Source organism: Falco biarmicus, chromosome 1 (genome assembly GCF_023638135.1).
Source record: "Falco biarmicus isolate bFalBia1 chromosome 1, bFalBia1.pri, whole genome shotgun sequence".
In the NCBI taxonomy this organism is placed as follows: domain Eukaryota; kingdom Metazoa; phylum Chordata; class Aves; order Falconiformes; family Falconidae; genus Falco; species Falco biarmicus.
In genome coordinates this window covers 39,709,259-39,730,021 of record NC_079288.1, presented here as the reverse complement: position 1 = coordinate 39,730,021, position 20,763 = coordinate 39,709,259, and the positions used below count along the sequence as shown (strand labels likewise).

The 20,763-nt window shown below is 42.1% G+C and overlaps 1 protein-coding gene across 1 annotated transcript in view; it reads left to right on the top strand.

Annotated features, from left to right (window-relative positions):
* The window catches only part of PPIL2 (peptidylprolyl isomerase like 2), a 72,220-nt gene extending 51,815 nt beyond the window's left edge, over positions 1–20,405 (top strand). Inside the window, exons 15-20 of the mRNA XM_056343069.1 lie at positions 3,646–3,763; positions 6,445–6,501; positions 16,547–16,619; positions 16,773–16,835; positions 17,320–17,459; positions 19,118–20,405. Of these exons, the coding sequence (XP_056199044.1) occupies positions 3,646–3,763; positions 6,445–6,501; positions 16,547–16,619; positions 16,773–16,835; positions 17,320–17,459; positions 19,118–19,211 (545 nt within the window). The 3' untranslated portion in view covers positions 19,212–20,405. The remainder of the gene's footprint in view (positions 1–3,645; positions 3,764–6,444; positions 6,502–16,546; positions 16,620–16,772; positions 16,836–17,319; positions 17,460–19,117) is intronic.
* Positions 20,406–20,763: the final 358 nt, after the last annotated feature.

The following is a 20,763-nucleotide window of genomic DNA, read 5'->3' as shown; positions in this document are numbered from 1 at the left end:
ACTTTGACAGAAAATAATCTCATCAGGGAGTAAGCTGAGAGGAAGGTGAAGTGACAGGCGGTGCTGCCCATTGTGAATCTTAACACCCAGAGTCAATTCTCGTTTTCCACGGGCTTTGCTTGTAGGCTTGTACATCAGCACTGGGGTGAGGTTTCTGCATCATTGTGACTCCATATATAGCCAGCAGTGATCTGTGTGCTCTCTGAGGAAGATGTGGGGAATATGAGGAGGAGCCTCCTCTCTTTATGGCATATATTGGGAGCGTAACATGAGAGGGCTTGAGCTAGGCAGTGCTATGGTCCCACCTCTTCTGTCTGCATCCATTCTGCTTTCAGAAAACGAGGAAGATGGCACAGCCACACCTCCTAACCATGTTGAGAATAAACACAGTAAAATCTGCTGGATACTTCAGAATGCCTTGTAATTATTAGTAGTAGGTTTGGAACCTGTGAGTTATTTTCCCAAGTTTACACTGAGCTTTACTGTAGAGGGTAAAATGTGAGAATCTAAAACCCCTGTTCCAGACCTCCCCTGGCTGAGCATTAGGCACTGTGCTGCCATGGCAGTAGACTGATGAAGGATCTGTTTTTAATCTTCACAGAGAAAGTGATTCTGGGTTTCAGTAATTAAAAAAAAATATATACATGTAACTCACCATCTTCTGGCTTGCTCTGTCAGATCCTGCTTCAAGCAGGTACTTAAAGCCTGGAATGATTCCAGAGGTTAGCAGGAGTTTAACAAACAGCACATTCAGGCTGTTTTTAAATGTAAGGGGAATACTTTAGGGTTTTTCCTTTCTTCTCTTTAAATTAAAACTTTGAGGGTTTTTCTTTAAAAAGCAACAAAAACCCCTGAACCATTCCTGTAGTGCTGTCTGACTGCTGTTGCAGCGTCTCCACCGCCCCTTGCCAGTCCGTGCTGCCAGGCCTCCGCAGACACTTCAGCTATGTCCTTTATAGGATGCCTGGCCTTTTAGGCAAATGCTGCACAGGCCATTCTCTGTTCTAGCCGAAGGTCCCAGGCAGACGGAATTAGCCTTGGAAACAGCTGTATGGCAGACAGAGGGAAGGGACTGGATCTCATGCTGTAACTATCTGCTAAAATATCAGCACTTCTTTCCAGAGAAGTGAAACAAACCAAAGTTAGCCTTCATACATATGAGATTAATTCTGACCTGCAGTGCATGGTCTGAAATGAAATCATACAAAAATAAATATTCCAAAACCTAAAGATCATGGCTCATTGCTCCTGTCTGCAAGTTCTTGGATCTGGCTGCTTGTTGTGCCAGAAAGAGAGAGTCTCTCTGTCATTCACAGTTTTTCTCATTCCTTTTGAATTATTTTTCTGACCAGTGAAGGCTCCAGGGTTGATTTCTGCTCTCTTTCAGCAGCTTGACAACACACTGATTCCAGCATTGGTTTGAAGTGTATGAAGAGTGTAACAGACTCAAGGGTTTGGCCACTTGCTGCTGTGGCCCATCTCAGTGGGCTGTGTTCATGTTTGCGTATCATTTGAAAACTTCAGACAACAAAAATTCCTTTGGGTTGGGACTCAACAGCAAGTGCATCTGCTTTACAAATGATTAGTTGTTCCTTCAAGAGATCCTTTGAAGCAGAATTAGGTATTTCTTCTAAGGGAAGTCCAAGGGAAGTTTGTCAGGGAGAGCAGAAATGCATGGCCTGAAGCAGTGGCGTGGCAGTGGCATGGTGGTGTGGGCAGGGAGACCATCCCTGAAGCTGCCCCACCAGTTGAAGTTGGAAGGTGAAAACTGTGAAAGGCAAAGAGGGAAGGAGCAGTAGTGCACAGAGCGTTGGGCTGTGGATGAGCAGTGGGTCTGCAGGCTTTGCAGGTGTGTTTCTGGTTTCGGGCAGCGCCTGCTGGCATGGAACCTCACTATATTCTGAGCGTAACTTGTTTATTTACTGACCTACAGTAACTTTGCTTTTCTGAACAAGGCAGGTGACTAAGGCACTGCACAAGTAACCTCTCTTAGCAAATAGGAACATGCAGAGAGATTAATTAACAAAGAAAATTACTGGCTTCTGGTAAGGCATTTTCTGATAGGTTGAGCACTTTTGGATTTGGCTGGAACAGCTGGGGTTTGGATCCATCTTCAAGACAGTAGAGCTAGATGCAGCTGTAGCGTATCCCTTTCACCCACTACTGGAAGAGGTTGGCATATGGGATCAAGCTGATGTAATTTAGCTGATCTTAAAATATTCAATAGCCAAAGATTGCTGAAGTAATCACTTCTCTACTCCTGATTACAGAAAATCCCTACAGGGTTTCTCCCCTTTTGCTGCCTTGTGTCAAATTGCAGAGCAGGCAACACTCAACTCTATTAATAGGCCTTTTGAACATGATTAATTGGGTTTTAAAGTGGGTCAGTTTCTTCCAAAATTTCTCGCTTACTTAGTTCTGCTTGCACTTGCAGCTGTCCACCTGTGATGCTTTGTTTTCATGGTATCATCTGAAACACTTTTCTCATTTGATGCACTCTTGTGATTTTATGCATAAGGTTTTCAGGAGGAGCTTGTTTTATTCCTCAGTTTTATTTGCTGCTTGCCTGTGCAGCCATATCATCAAATTGCTTTTCTGTGTTACATGTACAAATAGCTGTTGAGCACTACAGAACCTTTCCTGACCTCCTGCTTCACAAGTGATACAGTTACTCTGGAGGATTCTTGAGCCAGTTCTGCAGAGGGACCAGTCTTGCTGCCTATTTGTTTTAATTTTAATACTATCCTAAGGTGAAATGTTTTTTCATGGTTTGTCAAACAAGATTACGGATTTGACTGTAAAACTATGACTCATCTCAGCCTTCGTTTTTCTTATTAAGAATGATCCTGGAGGAAAGTGCAAATGGAAATGTCAGATCTGTCATAAATAATGTAAAAATGACAGCCAGGAGGAGAGGTCTCCCAGACCCTCTTTCTATCCACAGACATGGAAAATAAATCAGTTTTGGAGGTCTGTCGCTTGTGCAGTTTAGTCATCCTTTTGGCTTCATTGCATTTAAGTGTTTACATCTCCAGGTATCTAGACCAAATATCTAATTTTTGCCTTTTATATATATATATATGTGTGTGTGTGTATATATATATGTGTGTATATATATATATACATAAAATCATTTTTCATTGTTTAGCCAGGAATCGGGCATTTGAGTTTATAGCTCCTATTCTTAGTTGATTCTATGAATGTATTTCATCTCCCTGATACTTTTATTTCCGGAAGCAATGCTATATCCAGAGTGCAATTAAATTAGTAATTCTTTGCTCTGTTTTGTCAGGCAGCCACTTTTAAAGGTGTAATGTCTCAAAAAAGAAAAATTATGGTGGAACAGCAGTAAAGAATTAAATCCTTGACAGATATTCAGCACACAATATATAACACTGTTGATAAACAGTCTGGTCTGTTGCAGTTGATAGCGTGGGGGCACAGAATTGTGTTGCCAGTTACAAACATCTGATTTCAAGGGCATGCTCAAATACTAGCCTGGTGATAGGGCTGAGGTAAGAATGTATTATACACGGAGGGATCAAAAGTGCCGGAAACCTTGATTTTAATGTCAGTGCCTGATATAAAATGTAGTGGGAAACTAATGAAAACAAACATTTCTTCTATCATCTTTTCTCTTTCAAGGAGGAGAATCTTATTGGGGAAAGCCTTTCAAAGATGAATTTAGGCCCAATTTGTCCCACACAGGACGTGGTGTTCTTAGTATGGCCAATTCGGGACCCAACACAAACAAATCACAGTTGTAAGTAGTCACTTGCTTTTTGTATTTTTTTTTCCCTCTAGGCATTGTGTCTTACTCTGTTAAGAAAACAAATGACATTTTATGAGCTACTCTTTAAAGTTCAGCCAAGTGAAATATTCTGTCAAGTGCTGCATATTGAAATCAGGGTAGCTACAGCTGCTGTTACCCAGTCAAAGAGCAAAGTGAAGCACAGTAAGATTTGTAGGTTTATTATGTCATCATTAAATCATTAATTTGTCTTTTCTTTTTTATGATTTGCAGGTTTTGTTCATTTTTGTCAGTGTCCCCCCAGTGTTATCCCTGTAAGATAATTACACCTCTCCACTCCATTTAAATTTAGCCCTGTATTCAACTTTTTGAAAGGGCTTAATGAAATGAAATATATACTCTGTGGAAATCTTGCTTCTTTTTACTCACCTGATTTTAAATAAATGGAACAGTTTTGCACTGTTGAAATATGTAGAACCCAGACATGGCGAAGTGCAGAATCTGGCATGAAGAATGACTTGGGGTTTTTTCAGTGTACAAAAGCAGAATGAGGACTAAAGTGAGGAAAAAATTAATGAAGAAGCAGGAAGAACAACAAATGAAATTTAAAAATAATTGAAGTTTTAGTACCATTCTTTACACATAACATTAATATGGGTGTTTGCATGTAGTATTTTGAAACAGTTCTATGTCAATTTAAGCTAACTATTTATTGGTCACTCTCTAAGTACTGCAACAGAAAAAAGTTGTACTTTTATTGGGAGCCCCAGGGAAGAGAGTGAGAGAGTGTGTCTGTGTGTGTACATTGCTGTGTGTTGGGACTGGGGAGCGAGGGGGTTCTTGGTGTTGGTCTTCATGATGCTAAGTGTTATTGTGGCTTCTAAACTATGCAGTAGTGTGGTTAGCTTTAATTAAACACAAGTGGCTGTCTCAGGGCCTTTAATAGGCTTACTTGCGTACTTAAGGCTAAGCACATGTTGGGCAGTTTGCAGGATCAGATTGCTGTAGAGCTTATTTTGGATTTGAATGTTATTGCCAGCACTCATGCTAAATTAGGGGAGAGTAGAGGCCTCCTTTTCTCTCTTCTGTTCTCTCTTTTCTCTCTTCTCTTCTTTTGAAAAAGGGATTCTAGAAACAGAAGTTATATGGACAGATCACGAGTGATGTGCTGTTTTGAGTGACATCATCTGCTGCTGTAAATGTGATCATATGTTTTCCTGAAATTTGCAAGTGAAATATGAAATTCCTTTATATGTGAAGTCCTTGAGAGACTCCAGCTGCCCATGTTTATAAAGCTTCCTAGGCAGTGTTTACATGGTTCTGGCAATGGCTGTGACCTTAGGAACTAGGTGAATAGCTCTCCCCATAGGTGATAGGCGCTGCAGTGCAGAGTGAGCTGGGTTCTCCTGTGTAAGGTGATGCTCGAATAATGGTCAGGACTTCTCTGGGATCGTCCTGAGTTATGTTAATTCCATTGTCCTTAATTTTATTTTGATGTGTTGATGGATGAGAAGCTTTCTCTGTGTATTTGCTGCTGCTCAGATTTTTTTATTACAGTGCTCCATAACTGACCACTTGATAATCTTAAGAATTGGATACCTGGGAATAAAGTGGTGCAAAGAACCCATGCACAAGGCTAAATTGTAATGTTTGCCCTGTGTAGGAGTTTCCATTCTGTACAGCATCTCAAAGCTTTCCTAGGGCAAACTATGTCTTAATAGTTTGTCTGGCAGATTGCAACCTCTTCTGCTAAAAATCATAAAACTTCCTGAGGCAGTTGCTTATATGGAAAAGTGCTTTTGGAATGCTTATATATTTTTAGCTGTCTCTAGTGTAGTGTAACAGATGGAGACAGGGAGGAGAGCCAGCACTGCATGTCCAGCCAAGATGAGCCATCATGGTCTGCAGACCACAGTGTGGAAACCTCTGTCTCATACGCTTGTAGTCCAAATCTTCCAAAGAAGCATTAAGCTTTAGAGAAAAGTTTTAGTAGTAAAGGTAGCTTTGGATTTGGAATTTTAGTTCCCACATTTCACTGTAAAGATACAGCCTCCAAAATGAGAAATCCAATTAATTAAAAATTAAAAATCCAAGTTTCACAGATTTTCATTACTTTTGACACTTGGAAGTATTCTTCAGCCATGTTTGCATCCGAAGCATGAATTTGCTCTGTCCGGAGGAGAAATGGATCACCGGCAGGCCACTTTAATGGAAGAGAAATGCAAAAAGTAAATATCCTAAAAGATAGAAGTTTACACTGGCACAAACTGTTGAGTTATATAATGGTATTTGCTGCATGCAAGCTCCCAATCGTGCCCAAGAAATGTACTTCTCAAGTAGGATGCACGTCTCCCTGTCGTGTGTGAGTTTCCCAGGGCCTGCGTGGCCAAGGAGGCAGATGCTCAGATTGATTTTGGACTTTGCGCAAGTCACTGTGCTTGGAGTACTGTGTAGGGGTGTTAGTAATGTGTAGAAGGGAGAAGTCAAAACTCCAGAAGTCCAGGACAAAACCCACAAAACAGAGGCATTAAAGGATGTTTGGCCAGCCAGCCTCTCAGAGGGGAGACAGAGAGGGAGGGCGTCTTGTCTTCTCTTGGAGAGTTGTTGCATACACTTTCTGTTTTTAAAAATACTGGCTGTTGTTGAGTGTCAATAAGATAATATGCTACATGTTACGTCTTTCTTCCTTCCAGTTTCATCACATTCCGCTCTTGTGCATATCTGGACAAGAAGCATACAGTTTTTGGAAGGTAAGTGAAGGATATTATAAGCAGAGTGTAGCAGATGTGCTCTCCTGTATGTCTGAAGCCTAAAGTGACTCCTGCAATTGAACTGGTGCAAAATCCTAGCTCACAATCCAGTTCTCCTGGTCATGAGTAGGTGGCCAGCATTGCATCAGTGCCAGTAGACTCTGCCTTTTTTTCCTCTTTCCATCATTGTAAGTTGCCTTCCATTCTGTGGGTGGCCCTCCGAGGAGTCATGAACAAAGTAATCATTGTCCTGTAACCAACCATGTTAATATTTGTGCATGCTAATTACTGGGACACAGGAGATTACCTCTTCAACGCTGCTTTCATGCTATTATAAGCTGTCAACCAGGAAATTAGTCACGACAGGACTGCTCTTCATCATGGTATAGACCACAGAGCTTCTGCATAGGTTAGGTCTTTTGGCCCCTTTTATCCTTTTTTATTCTATTCTTATTTTCTTTTCCTGACAGTTATCATCAGTATAAATAAAATCTGTGTGTTTATGTGCATGCGGGTGTGTACATACATACATGTTTATGTTTGTATATATAAAGATATTACTGATGCCAAGACAGCAAGGGTACTTAATTTTTTATAAAAAAGTATCTTCCAAAAGTTTTTTCCAGTCAAGCCCTCACATGATAAAGATCAAGGTATTTATTACAGAAGATATTACAAAATCTTTATGTTACAGTTTGTTCTTTGCTTCCTCTACTGCAGGTACATGGTATTTTCCAAGTCATGCATAGCTGTTCTAACAAGTGCCATGGTGCAAATGGCAGGAAGGGGAATTTTACTAGCCTGCTTCATTGGTAGTTCCTGAGAATTTTACAATCTTTTTAAAATTAAGATTATATTTTTTTTATTACTCTCAGAGTTTTATCTGTCTGAGGGGCAGCAACTGAAAAGAAATGCATGTGCTGTTTACTTTGACTGGATGTCATACGATTGTGCTGTATAATGAATATAATGATATATTTAATCCATGTTCTCTGCCTGTGAGTTCTTGAGGCAGAAACTGGCTTCATTTAAAACAAATACTTTAGTGCTATTAGTTCCAATACTGATTCTGCAATAATTCCACCCTTTGAAATACACTTCTTTTTCCTTTCTCAGGTCTGCCCTAGAAAAATTTACAGTTCCCTTGTCATTTGGTGAAAACAGATTAATGAAGCAAGTTCTAGAGAGCAAGTATCTTCTTGGAGGAGTTACATTACCCATATCTTAAGACTATTTCACTTAAGCTACAATTTGAGTCCTCCTTGCAAAAATCCCATTAAATCCTATCAGTAATGTTGTTAACCTGAGCTTGCCACCTCATCAAATAGTATTTGGGTTAGGACAGCTCAGCTGAAAATGTGACTGTTCCTCTGTTCTAGATGCAACCTGACTTCAGTGAGCATTCTGTATAGTCTTCCAGTGTCTTTGCTGTGTTTCCCCATGTGCTCCAGTTTTACCGTAATTCACCAGGAAAGAATTTAGAGAGTAGCTGAGCTTACTGCAGTGCAGGGAGCCTGCTCCCAAAAGCCTTTGCACCATGTGTAACGTCTCAAGTACCTTCTGAACAAAACAGCTCAAATTGTTTCACACTGTACATTGCCCTTTAGAGAGGAATTACTTCAGTCCAAGTAAATCTAGCTAAGGGTATAATAGCAGAGATTTATGCAGTTTTAGCAAAGACACTTTCATTTTTTGTTTGTCCTTGCTACTACAGAAATCTGAACTTAGTTGCCAGAGTAAAGAAGTGGTGCTGCTTTCTCAGCACTGCAAATATTCTTAGCTGAAATACAAAAGAAAAACTTTATTTAAAGTGTTGGTTTAGAATCATGTTTGGCTCCCTGCATGAAAAATGAGCGACATCTTCACAGAGCAGGTGAATTTGACTTTGGACTCTCTTGCGTGTAAATGAAGATTAATTCAAAGAATGTAAAAAATGAAGATGCTGGGATAGATGTATTCCAGTCACTCTGTATTAATCTACAAGTTGAATAATTGAAGTTATCTACAGATTTAATATAAAAGGCTGTTAAGCCTTTAATACAGCTCAGCTCTTAATATATGTATTCTGTCATCAAAATCCTTCAGCTGTTTTTACCTGCATTTGTTTTTAAAAGCCAAAAGGTTCCAGAAATTGTATCTCCAGAGAAACTCCACCTTCAGTTTGCTGGTTTAGATCCTGGGTGTTTCTGGGATTTGGTGCCTCTATCTGATCTTAGACTGTATAGCACAATAATACCTGGGAAGCATATCTAGGAATAATATCTAGGTTTAAGAATAGAATGAACCGGTGAAATCAGAATTCTTTGTTTCCACAAATGTTATGTTGGATTGTCTTAATTGGATGCTTACTGGCCTGTTGTGACTTTGATACAGATTTGAGGATTACTTATTTCAGTTAATATGAAAACATAAATACTCTTCATCTCAGCTGTACCCTCAGCTATTTCTCTGTGGCTCTGGTTTATGTTAGTGAGTGTCACATATGTATCTTTGAGAGCAGAATTTGACCCGTTTGTAATTTATATAGAACTTTTCAGCAGGATTTCTGTACTTTAGAGAACAAAAAAGAGTGAAAGAGCAACGATTCCCCACCCCTTTGGGTTTTTTTGGTCCTCTGGGGATGGAACGTTGAAAAGTTGCTTCTCTGGAGCTGCATCTTATTCATGTCCCCACTGGTTCGAAACATTATAGTAGCTATTAATGTTGGATGTTTGGCTGTTAAGTATGTTTGGAAAACACACCAGCTGCAGGCAGTGGGACTGTGAAGAGGTGGCACATGTCTGGCTTGGTGCACTGGAATTTTCAAGTCTCAGGAGAAGGCTGCAGCTGGAGGACAGAGAGGGCATCTTGTCATGGTTGTGCTGCCCACCAGGGTAATAATGAGGATGGATGTTACTGAAAATAAAGGAGATAATTTGGCATGGATAGAAAGCAAAAACAAGGACAGTGAGAGAAGAATACCTTCCCTTGGAGGTGTGTTGCAGGCTGCATGGATTTCATGCTCCAGCAGAGCTGCCTAGATTAAATTAGTAATTACCATTTCTAGTAATTACTGTTTCTCCTGACTTAGGCAGTGCTGTAATTAACATGAAAACTAACTGGTGGCTTTTGTTGGGTTCTAGCTTGCTGATAAGAGGTTTAATTCAAAAACTCAAATAATGTAAACCAACCAACATGCATTTGCTCTGCACAAAGTGGATGAGAAGCATCTGCAGGGGACTGTTGCATGGGGAAAGTTCTGCCTGCTGCTATTATGGGCTGGGGGGTCCCTCTTACCCATGCTGTCACTGAGAGCCCAACTGTTGCATGAGCTGCAGAGATGTTACAGCCAAAACACTAGTATAGGCTCACGTTCCTGTCTGATGTGAAATTTAGAGGCAAGCACATCCCATCTGTGGTGGTATTAGATTTTGTATCATTCCAATGGTTCACAGTTCCTGTGGATCAGAGACCTGGTACATTTGCCCTTTCTAAGCAGAAATAGAAACATAATCTCTGTCCCAGAGAGCTGTGTAAGTAGAAAAGAAACTGCATATAGATACAGGGAAGTTGCAGCAGTGACCCCTTTCAGCCTACCTTCCACTGAAATTTGCACTTTCTTCAGAACCTAGGAAAAAATGAAATGGCTTTGTGGATATTTTGGGGAGCCTGTTTGAAAGCTAAAGGGACACATGAAAAAGTGCATGTTTAAAATGATAGTGGGAGGTGATTGAGTTGTGCTGATCAACAGGAAGAGAGAAATACTGTCTCTGAATTTTAGGTGAGATTTAGGACAAGCACAGCATGGTGGGCTTGAAAGTGAGGGCAGGTTGCAGGTATGTGACGTGATAAAAAGGGAAATAGAGGGAGCAGAGGGAAAAGTGTTGTGGTCAGAGTAGCAAAGCTGGAAATGACCTGTGCAGCAGTTATGTGTGTTTATTAGAGCATCACTTCTGTTTGTCAAAAACTGAGAAAAGGATGTGGCAGCTGCGACAGGAGATGAGTATATGGAGGTCAGTTTTCCCCTTTGTACATGGCTGCATATATCTGCTTACACAGATAAATTTTAACTGTCTCTCAAGGTTTCTGCTGCTCATTCTTCAATTCTCTTGTTTCTGGAAGTAATGAACAAGGTGGTTTGGGAAACCTCAGACTTGGTCAAATTGGAGACACTGACATGCACTCAGTCTTTTCTTCCCACCTCCCCTTGCCAGATGCTTTTGTGGAAGAGAGTTTTCTTTCCTTGGATACTACTACTCTGTATTAAGTATTCCTTAACCTGTTTAATGCTTTCTACTGCAGTTCTGTAGAATGGGGTAATGAAAGTAACACTTGTTCTCTAAGGTCATTACCTACATGAAGGAGCTACCAGTCATTATTCAGTTACCAAGGTACAGTGAAGTAACACACAGTTTCTGTTTCCACTTGTAATGTTCCCTGTATGATTTGAATCGGTGAACTCCAATGGCTTCTAAGCTGGGAAACTCATGTTCTTGTTGCTCTTCTGCTCTGAAGAATGGAGAAATTGTGTGACAGCAGATCCTGTTGTTGGGTCTGTGTAGGGAGCCTCACCTAATGTTGCACTGCAGTCCGCTCCCCAGACACCAGGATAGGAATGAAGAGCAAGGTGGGAAAATAAACCTTGCTGACAATTAACGTAGGCCTGCCTGTGGAAGCTGTGGCTGTGGTGTCCTGTAGTACAGGATGACTGGGCTGTTGGAGCTGCATGAGGGCTGCTGTCGTTTCCAAAACAGTTGTATGATCTCTTAAGAGGAACCTGTGCCAAAGCAGAGAAAGTCCTTACGTTCCAGGTTCATCTGTTGAGTCTAGTTTCAAAATGCTTTTTTCCAGCTTGTTTTTTCAGCACTTTTCGTTACTGTGTCTCGCCTGCTAGATTAAGTCCTTATTGAGAGAGTTGAGATGTTTCAACTGCATCCTTGTTGCAAGTTTGAATTGCTCGCTCCCTTTCAGATTGGGTGTATACACAGAAAACATTTTGTCCTGAGTGTACATGTTTGTGCGTGTATATATTGTTCTCTCTCTCTGTGTATATAAATGTATGTACTCCTTTTTATAAAAATAACCTTGAGGGCAGAATGTGTTTACAAAACAGCAGTGTTTCTTTCTGGTTTCTGTTTCTAGTTTAAAGCATTTAAAAAAAAAAAAAATAGAAAGGTCCAGACATTGTTCTTTTATCATCTTCTGACCAGGAAGCTACCATCTTGGACTGCTGCCATCCCCAGCATTGCATAAGGCTTAATTCCTATAATTCTTCCAAACAAAAATATAAGAAATAGGAAGTCTACGTGTGAATGTCTGTGAGACTGCTAGGGAGCTTTAGTTTTCTTTGGGAGCAGCACTAACTAATATACAGTGAGAGTTTCGTTGGCATACTGCAAATTGGACAGAGCTTGCTCCAGATATTTCACTTATAGTTCATGCAAAAACATTGGCAGTGGTTATGAAGCAAGGTTACTAGTTTGCATAAAGGAGCCTTAACAGGAAGTAAGATTTTAAATAACATCTCTAAATTTGAAATGCAAAGATTTACAGTGCTAACTTAGCTCAGTTTTCAAGAAAACTGAATTGCAGGAGTAATGGCACTTTTTTGTTGTCATTACTATGCTAACAAAGAAAAACCTAAACGTATCTATCTTGTTGTCCGTGCTTAAATGTAATGCAAGATTTATCAGGCTCCTCTAAAAATACAACAAGCTGTCTCAGGGATGCTGAGCTAAATATATAGTTGAGATCATCATTTCTCTGTTCAACAGCTACTGGAAGTACACAGCAAACCCTCAGTTTTGCTGTCTGTTCTAATGTAAATGATGTCTTGAAGGTATCTTACTTTTCACTGCAGGATGTCACCTGAACATCTGTTGAAACCTGTCTTGGTTAGTTTAGGACAAAGCGTGTGTGGCACCTAACAAAAGGAGTAGAGCCAGAAACAGTGGAAGGGGCTCTGCCCTTCTCCCTTCCCTTCCCTGCTCTGTTCTCAACTTAGCACAAGTGACGCTGCATGAGAAAGGCTAACGCGGTGTGAGCTGTCACCGTCTGTGTAACACATTTAGCGCATGTAAAGAGTATAAAGGGATATTAGTCTGAACTTCTGGAGTTTGCGTTTTGTTTTCATGAAAACAATGTACAGACTTCCTTATGCTGAGACTCAGATTTATTCATAGAACAGCTTTTATCTCTTTTTGTTCAAAGTTAGTGAATATTAGAATATTAAGTCCTGGTGCTCTCTTTAGAGGTTTTTTTTTTTAATGCTTTAATGTACTGATCTGATGGTCTTTCCTAAAAGTAACTTGTATGGGCTTTTTTCTTGGCAAGATGTCTGTGAGCTTTTCTTCTTACACCCAGAATATGTTGTGAGAGACGCAGAGAATCCCCAGAACTTCTCTGGCGTGTTGGTTTCCTCACTCTGTGAGGAGCAATTGCTGTAAGGGATGCCAGTGCATGAGCTTAGACACATTATATCTCATCAAACTGATTTTAGTGCTGCAATGTAACATCATGAGGTCTGACAATAATAATGCGTAGTGTTTCAAGAGCCTGTATGTATGTTGTCTCTCTACTTCGACAAATCAGAGGAAAACTAGAAAAATCCTTTACAGTTTGAGACCTTAAGTTGGAATATTCCAGGCAGCCATGACTGCCCTGATTAGCCTGTAGTTCAATTTTTACTGCATGGGTGACGTTTGCAATCAGATCTTGCCCTTTTGGGATTTTAATTTTCACTGATGAAACACCAGCCACAGCTGGGCCAGATTCTTAACAAAGCTTACAAGGGCTCCCCGGACAAAAGTGGCTAGTAAATTATTTCCAGTTCCTCTGGTCAGAGCTCTCTTCTCCAAGATGGTAGTTAGTATTCAAATTCAGGGTTTTTTTACTGGTATTATGGCAGTGTTTAAAGACATAAACCTATATCGAGACCTCACTGTGCTGACACTGTAAGATGCAGAGATACTCTCTGCGCAAAATGTTAAGAGAATGCAGGGGTGTGAAAGCAAGCAATTTTCCATTTTAGAGACAAGAAACTAAGAAGAAAAGAGAATGACATGCTCTGCAGGCATAACAACTTTGTCTCCTTTCCCCTTAGCCCTTTATAATCATGTTGAAATAGACTATTTAGGTCATTTACTGATGACCTGTGAATGCCATGCCTATCACAGCCTTTCAAAATGTACAAGTGACAAAGTATTCCCAATAAAGCTTAATTAGCATAGCAACTGAAGATCAGTGAGCATCACCAAAATGCATTAGGGCTAATGTTGTGGGAGGTCTAGCTATGGGCTAGGGGATTACTCAGTTGAGATTGCCAGTGCATAGCTGATCTGGCTATTCCAAATTATCAGAACCTAATTAAAAGAAAACATACGAACAGATAATGAGTGGAGCTGTTGGCTAGAAAATCCTCCAATATTAAATCAGAGGTTTCCTTTAGGGGCAATTAAAACACAGTTGAATATATCTTGGGCTGTGTGGTAATCATCAGTATTATAAGTGAATCTGATATTGGCCTGGAGGAGGATTTTAAAATTAAGGATTTTAAAATTGAGGTTTTGTTATGAACTTTCCAAAGTTCATGCAGGGTCTTCAAGCCCTGTGCAGCTTCCCCCAGCGTACTACCTCCAGTCACAAAGGAATGAGGCTGTTCTAGCCTGCATACATGGTTTTTAATTGCTCTTAGAAGTCACAACCTGATTACAGAATATTGACAGGTCCTTGGGGAATAAAGGGGAGAAGTCTGGAGCAGTGCAGCAGCAACGAGGTGTTAGCAAGGACAGCTCTGCTGGGGGCAGGTGCTGAGCAGCACCCTCTCTGACCTGCATAGTTACATTTTCTGTGATGGGGTCTGTCTTTTCAGTTGTGTTTAGTGCCCGTCCCAGCCCGTGGGGCAGCCGTGGGGAGCACTAGTGCTGCACTAAGCACAAGGGGTATCGAATAAGAAGGACCCATTTGCCTCTCAGACCACAGTGGGCAGCCGGTCTCATTTAGGTAATGTGTCTTTTGGGAAGAGAGTGTGAAGTGTGTAAATAGTGTGGTGTGGAGTGGTAGTAGGAGGTGTATTTCTCCATTGGATCAGCTGAGACCACCACAGGTGACCAGCGGGGGCCTCTCCTGGTGCCAGCCAGGCTAGCTAGGCTGTCATGGTGGGACTGGAGAGGTCTGCCTGGCTGTGAAACATCTGCGAGAGGGAGGTGTCCTAGTAGAAAGGTGAATGTGAATATCATGTGTGTTTTGGTTGAGGTATTGCCTATTTCTTTGATATGAAAGCAGAGTTAGGTGATAAACACTCTGCATATTCCACCAGTTTGATACTGTTCCTGGTTTTTTGCACTGGTTTCATTTAGTTTGATTTTCCTCCATTTCATCTGCCCAGCCCTTGACAGCCAACCTGTGCTGGTACCGAGGTCCCAGTAATCCCAGCAGTCAGGCTTCAAAACAGTTGCAACCCTGTGAGGGCTGGAGGATTGCCCCATCCCATCGGCAGCCCTGGGCTCCTTGATGGTCAGCTCCTGCCATCGCTGCAGAGCTCCTGGCCCCAAGAGCAGAGTTTTTGAGAATTGTGGCTGCTTCTCATTGTCCCACAACCATTCATATGGGCTGTATTTTTGGTTCCTAGCCACATAATTTGGCTCTATTAAAACAGATGTTGTCCAGCTACAGCCTGCTTTTCTGAGGCATCTGGACCACTCGGCATCGACAGCCTATCTTTATCTTTATTAACTGCTCTTCTAAGTGTAGCTGTTTTCAAATTAAATTGGGGATGATGATGTGGATAAGTACCCCAAGACCAAGATCTGATCCCAGCAGGACCCTTCTAGAAACATACTGACTCAGTGGTTCCTATTTAAAATTAGATTTTGACACCTGTCAGCCAGTTTTTTACTTCGCGTGTGCTGTGTTCACTTCATGTCGTTCTGGTTTCTTAATCAAAATATCAGCTGCCTTCCAGAAGTCTGTTCCATGGACACTGTTATCGCTGTTAACCACATCTGTCATCTCAAAGATAGAAGGTTGTTTAACAGACCGTTTTCCACAAAACCTGGTTGATTGCTGTTACTTACTTCCTTTCTTTATTAATCATGTCCTGTCTCTGCTATTCCATTATTTTGCTGGGATAGATGACAGGATGACAGGCTTATAATTGTCTGGGTCACCCCATTTATCCTTTCTAAATATCCTTTTGTGGAACTTTCTCATTGTTCCACGCTTTTTTTGAAAATGAACATGCAACAGTCCAGAAAGTCTTCAGTCTTCCTTCAACATTTTCAGGCAACTATTTGTAAATGTTGACTTGAAAAATGAGGGGCCAGTGATCTAACATCCTCGTAAATAAAAGCTGTGGCAAAGTGTCCCAGGCATTATCTTGTGGCTGTGACTTGATGCTCTGCTGCCTTCCCAGAGCCCTCACAAGCTCACCGTGTGATGTGCTTTGGGAGCAATCCTGTGCTTCTGCATTACTGGTGTTACTACAGACAGCTCTGTCACTGCTCTCCAGTAGTGCCATAGATACAATTCCTTTTCTTCCTAATAACACTCTTCAGTCTGATAATACTATAAAAAAAATTAAAAAATAGATCAGAAGTTAATGAAAACATTTGATTTCTTGACCAAGTCTGTTAGTTTGTTTTTCAAAGCTCATGTGAGTAACAAGTGAGCTCCACATTTATGGATGTAGCGTTAGCAAGTGGACACATTTTGAAACAGGTTTGTGTCTTGCAGAGACAGCTGTCCAACAGTCACTCATTCTCCATCTTGTTGGTTTGTGTGGCTACCACGTTTTTGGACAAATGGCTTTGTTAGGCCTCTGAGTGTTTGACTTCTCCATGTTCTGTTTAATTGTAAATTCAAATCCCAGATTTTAGCAAAAATGTTTGCCTTCCACACTGAATGACGTTATCTTAGGTCTTCCATATACAGTTGCTGATTCTCCTTCACCCAGACATGATGGTTTAAAAATCTACTAATGGACATAAATTAGACCCATCAGATGTAAGGGTGCAGGAATATTTTAAGTGTGTTGTGACAGCTGGAAATAGTGTCCTTCCTCTTCTAGGGTGGTTGGTGGCTTTGAGACTCTGACTGCTATGGAGAATGTGGAAAGTGACCCAAAAACAGACCGTCCAAAGGTATGTGTGAAGCACCAGGGGCTGTGCAGGAGGGAGCGTACGCATATGGCCTTGTGTGGCAGTGTGGTTCGCCCTGCTGTCGCTTCTCTGAAACCCAAACTTGGGGGAGGTGGCACAACTTAGTCTTGAATTGCTCTTCTCTTCTGCTTGCAGGAGGAAATACGAATTCAGACAACAACTGTTTTTGTTGATCCGTATGAAGAGGCAGATGCCCAGGTAAGAATAGTTGGTTTGTTGGTTGGGTTTTTTGAAAGGCCAGAGCTGCTCTTTGGAGAACTTTCTGACTGAATGCCTTTCCTTTGAACACAGACAGCCCCCTGGCCCATATGTTTGCAAGCTAAGATTAAACAGCTGTCACTCAACAGTGCCTTGTGTGCCAGGATCACCGCCACTCTTCCAGTGGAGAGGTCTTGTAACTGAGTCTGGCACAGCTCCCAGTCCATCATGCTTCCGATGGTTTCCTTTCCAAATGCCCACAGTAGCTATAGGTAGCTGCAGGTGAGAAGAGAGGACTCTTGTTATAATGGCTGCAGGCAGCCTGTTTCTATGGCCCTTGAGGTCTGTCTCCTAAAGCCTGCCCTGTAATCACAGCAGTGCTGGTTACTGTTTTAGAGTGCTTTAAAGCTTCAAAGAATTGTAGATGGTTTCTCTTTATTCTGGACTAGCTCTTGTAACAGATAGTACTCTTTGCTTCCCACAGGTTGCTGCTGAAAGAGAGAAAGTCCAGCAAGAAGAAGAAGCAGCCAAAACAAAAGCTGAAGTGGTCCCGCCAAAGAAAGAGGTCCAGACTCCTAAAACTTACCGACAGGGGATTGGAAAATACATTAACATGGCTGCAGCGTGAGTTCCCTGCCCATCTGATCTTTGTTGAGTGTTTTAGGTGCCTTTCCTGCTGGCCAGGGACCCTGTCCAGTGCCATTGCTCAGATCTTTGGTTTGTGTCTACAGGCTTTGCAAAGACACCTCCATGCAGTCCTAACAGTCAAGAGTTCCCTCTGCTTGGGTTGTTTTTCAAGTTGACAAGCTTTTCTTTTAGTACTTAAACGTGACCCAGTTGGTCTCTAACGGTGTGTGGTGACTTCAGAACTATAGATACATTTCCACAACTCAGAAGTCCTTGAGGAACTGTATTGTGTCACTTCCTACACCTCTTCCTCTTCTGCAGCTATTTCTGAAGGCCGCAGCCCCACAGATGTTTCTCTCTTAGCAGCTTCTCCCCTGCACAAAGTTGTTGCCTTAAACCCATATCAGTCTGCTGATCTGGTTCCCTCTTCAGCCCCACAAACAGTTGTACCAGCACAACTGAAATGGCCGGAAAGCGGAGCAGGTTCCCAGGCTTGCTGTGGGAGCACAGGGTGTCTGGCAAGTAGCTCCAGGGTACCTGGCTGGTTGTGCAGGCTTGTCCTAAAGCATCCTCTCCCAGACACCCTTTGTACACCACATTGGGATTGGCAGCATCACTTGCTTTCCTAAGGACAGTACGGAATCCTACCTGAGAGGCAGCTTAGCATGAGTTCTGAAAAAATTAAAATAAATGCCTTCCACTTGGTTTTTAGCAGACTTCTCTAAAAGCATTTGTAAAATGCTGTTGTCTGTGTACTGCATAAAGGTGTGTATTTATACACACATAGATCTGGACAGCTATTTAATCGGCTTGTATGTGCCTGCATGACTTACAGGCATTTACATAACCATGAGAACAAAAATATGTTAGCCCATGTAGGTCGATTTGGTGTGTCGGTAAAATGGTCAGCTTAAAACTGCTGCCATTCTGCACTGTATTTACAGAGGAAACCCAGGCAGAGTCTGCGGCTCTGTGGAAAGGGCCAAGTAGTATAGAAAGGACTTCCCTTTCCTAGGCCTTCACTCATTGCAGCCTGCCTTGAAAACTGGGAGTTTGGTCCATAGCAGCCTTTTGGAAGGTTCAGGGTTCTCAGTTCTCCCTGTCAGCTGCTGCTATCAGACAATAAAACCACAGTATGTGAGCTGGCTGCGGAGTGTTTCCATGGGGTTGCAAACTCTGCTTGAGAGAGGCCGAGAGTAGCAGCAGCGACTGCAACAGGCTGTGCTCAAGGAACATGAAAGGATCTGAAAAACTTGCCCAGCTGCTTTATACTTAATTCCCCATAAATGCTTTTGCTGCCACAAATGCAGGTGAGAAGGCAGGGAGAGAACTTGTGGCTTGCATTTTCATTGTGACTGTGCTAAAAAAGTACAGCTGTTAAATCTTGAGCTCTGGCCTGGAGAACTTGTTGGGCTTTGAACACGTTCCTGGAAGTGTTCAAAACCTGAGCCAAGCCATCCCCACAGACTGACACACTCTCCCTCTTTCTGGGTATGCCAGAGACCCCCATCCCCACCCTGCTGCCATCCCCACGCTGGCACAGAGCTTGCACTCCTCTCCAGTATAGCTGTTGCTGGGAGAGGAAAGACATCCAGCTGCCCTGGTCCCACTGAACAGTAAATAGTTGCTGAGACTTGTTTTCGTTTTGGCTCCAGGAAGCGCAGCGTGGAAGATGACGGGCCTTCAACCAGCACAGCTGCGAAGAAAGAGAAAAAGAGCACAGGCTTCGGGGACTTCAGCTCCTGGTAGCAGCGCGGGGAGCCTAGCACTAGAGCAGCACGGCAAAAAAAGAAAAGGCAGCCTCCCATGTGGTCCTGAAGAGCCCAAAAGACAGTCTGTCCTGGGGAGGGAAGGCACCAGCCTGCCCTTCCACTGCAGAAGAAAACTGTTGCTTTGTTAGGGCTGGTTAATGTGGCTTTGTTTTCTAGAGAGCTGCGTTCCCCCCACTGCATCTTCCTCGAAGGCCTTTTTGTTGTTGTTTTGCTAAGCGGGGAGCAGGCAGCCCAGCCCCACTGGGGGTTAGCTGGAGCCTTTCTCTGCGTGGCTGGCTGCAGACCAGGCAGAGCCCAGTCTTGCAGGATGCTACTTCAGTGAACAGCTACATAGGTGAAAGAGCTCCTTTTACAGGTAATCGTTTCCAGACGAGGCAAGTCTGCCAAATGAAGGAATGAATTAATGCGGTGGGGAAGTGCCGGTGCTGCTGTAGTGCTTTGTGGAGGGGAGAGGGCTCCAGCCTGCCCTGCCCTTCCCTTCCTTTCCCTTCCAGCTGCCTTTTGCTAGTTCTCAACAAGGACCCATTTTGTGTCTTACTCTTTGCGAGCCTGCCAGGATCCTGGCTGGACTGACTGCTGTCAGTCTCCGTAGGTCTCTCTCACTCTATACCCATTTAAGTCTCTCATAGCCAGCAACTACAGCCTGGAGCAACTGAGCAGGAATAGAAACAACTTTTTCCTGTTGGTGGTGGTTGCTTTTGTTTTTAACCATCCCTAAAGCCTAAGTCCCTAAATGCAGAGTAACACACATCATAGTCTGCCCCAACATCAGTCTTCCCATCATTAGGGAAAACCATATAACATCGCTGACAGCATCTCAGATATTTCTGTTTAGATTACCCACAAATTATCAGAAAGCTTAATAAATGCCTCATGGGGTAAGATACATCAGCCCGTGAAGTTTTAATCCAGAAACATACGTGTGTTACCATCACTTACACGTAGGCGGCTAGATCCTGAACATTACTTTTCAGTTCATCTTAGTTGTTTTGATGGCAGAAATACCCTCCCTACCTCTCTATGCAGCTGAGGAGATAGTTTTGTAATCAGCTTTGTAACAATACATTTATATCGGTGGTTCCACGTTTTAAGAGAAGACTCCATTTATATAAAATTGTTGTAAAAACTTTTGGTAAAATATTTTGCATTAAATGCTTTTATTTTCTTTCGAGTGCTTGCCTTTGACTGTTCAACTGTCCTTTCCAAGATCATGGCATTGCGAAGTTGATTGTCATTCAAGGAAATGATTCATTCCTACTTTTTAAGGTGGTCATAAGGAACTCTGGGATCTTTGCGGATATGATTATATCTTTGTTAAATCATAGGAAGTTCAAACTAGTTTGAAAGAATAGTAGGGGATTTTTGTTTTGCAACATTTTGCAGCATGTAAGTTTGAAATAATGTGTTTGATTCCTGGCACAGGGGATATGATGGTACTTTCCTCAAGCAGAGTTTCTTGTGTCTTGTTGAAAACCCTTGCTTCTCCTGGTCTGGCTTTTTCCTGATAAATTGTTACCGATCCCTTCTAC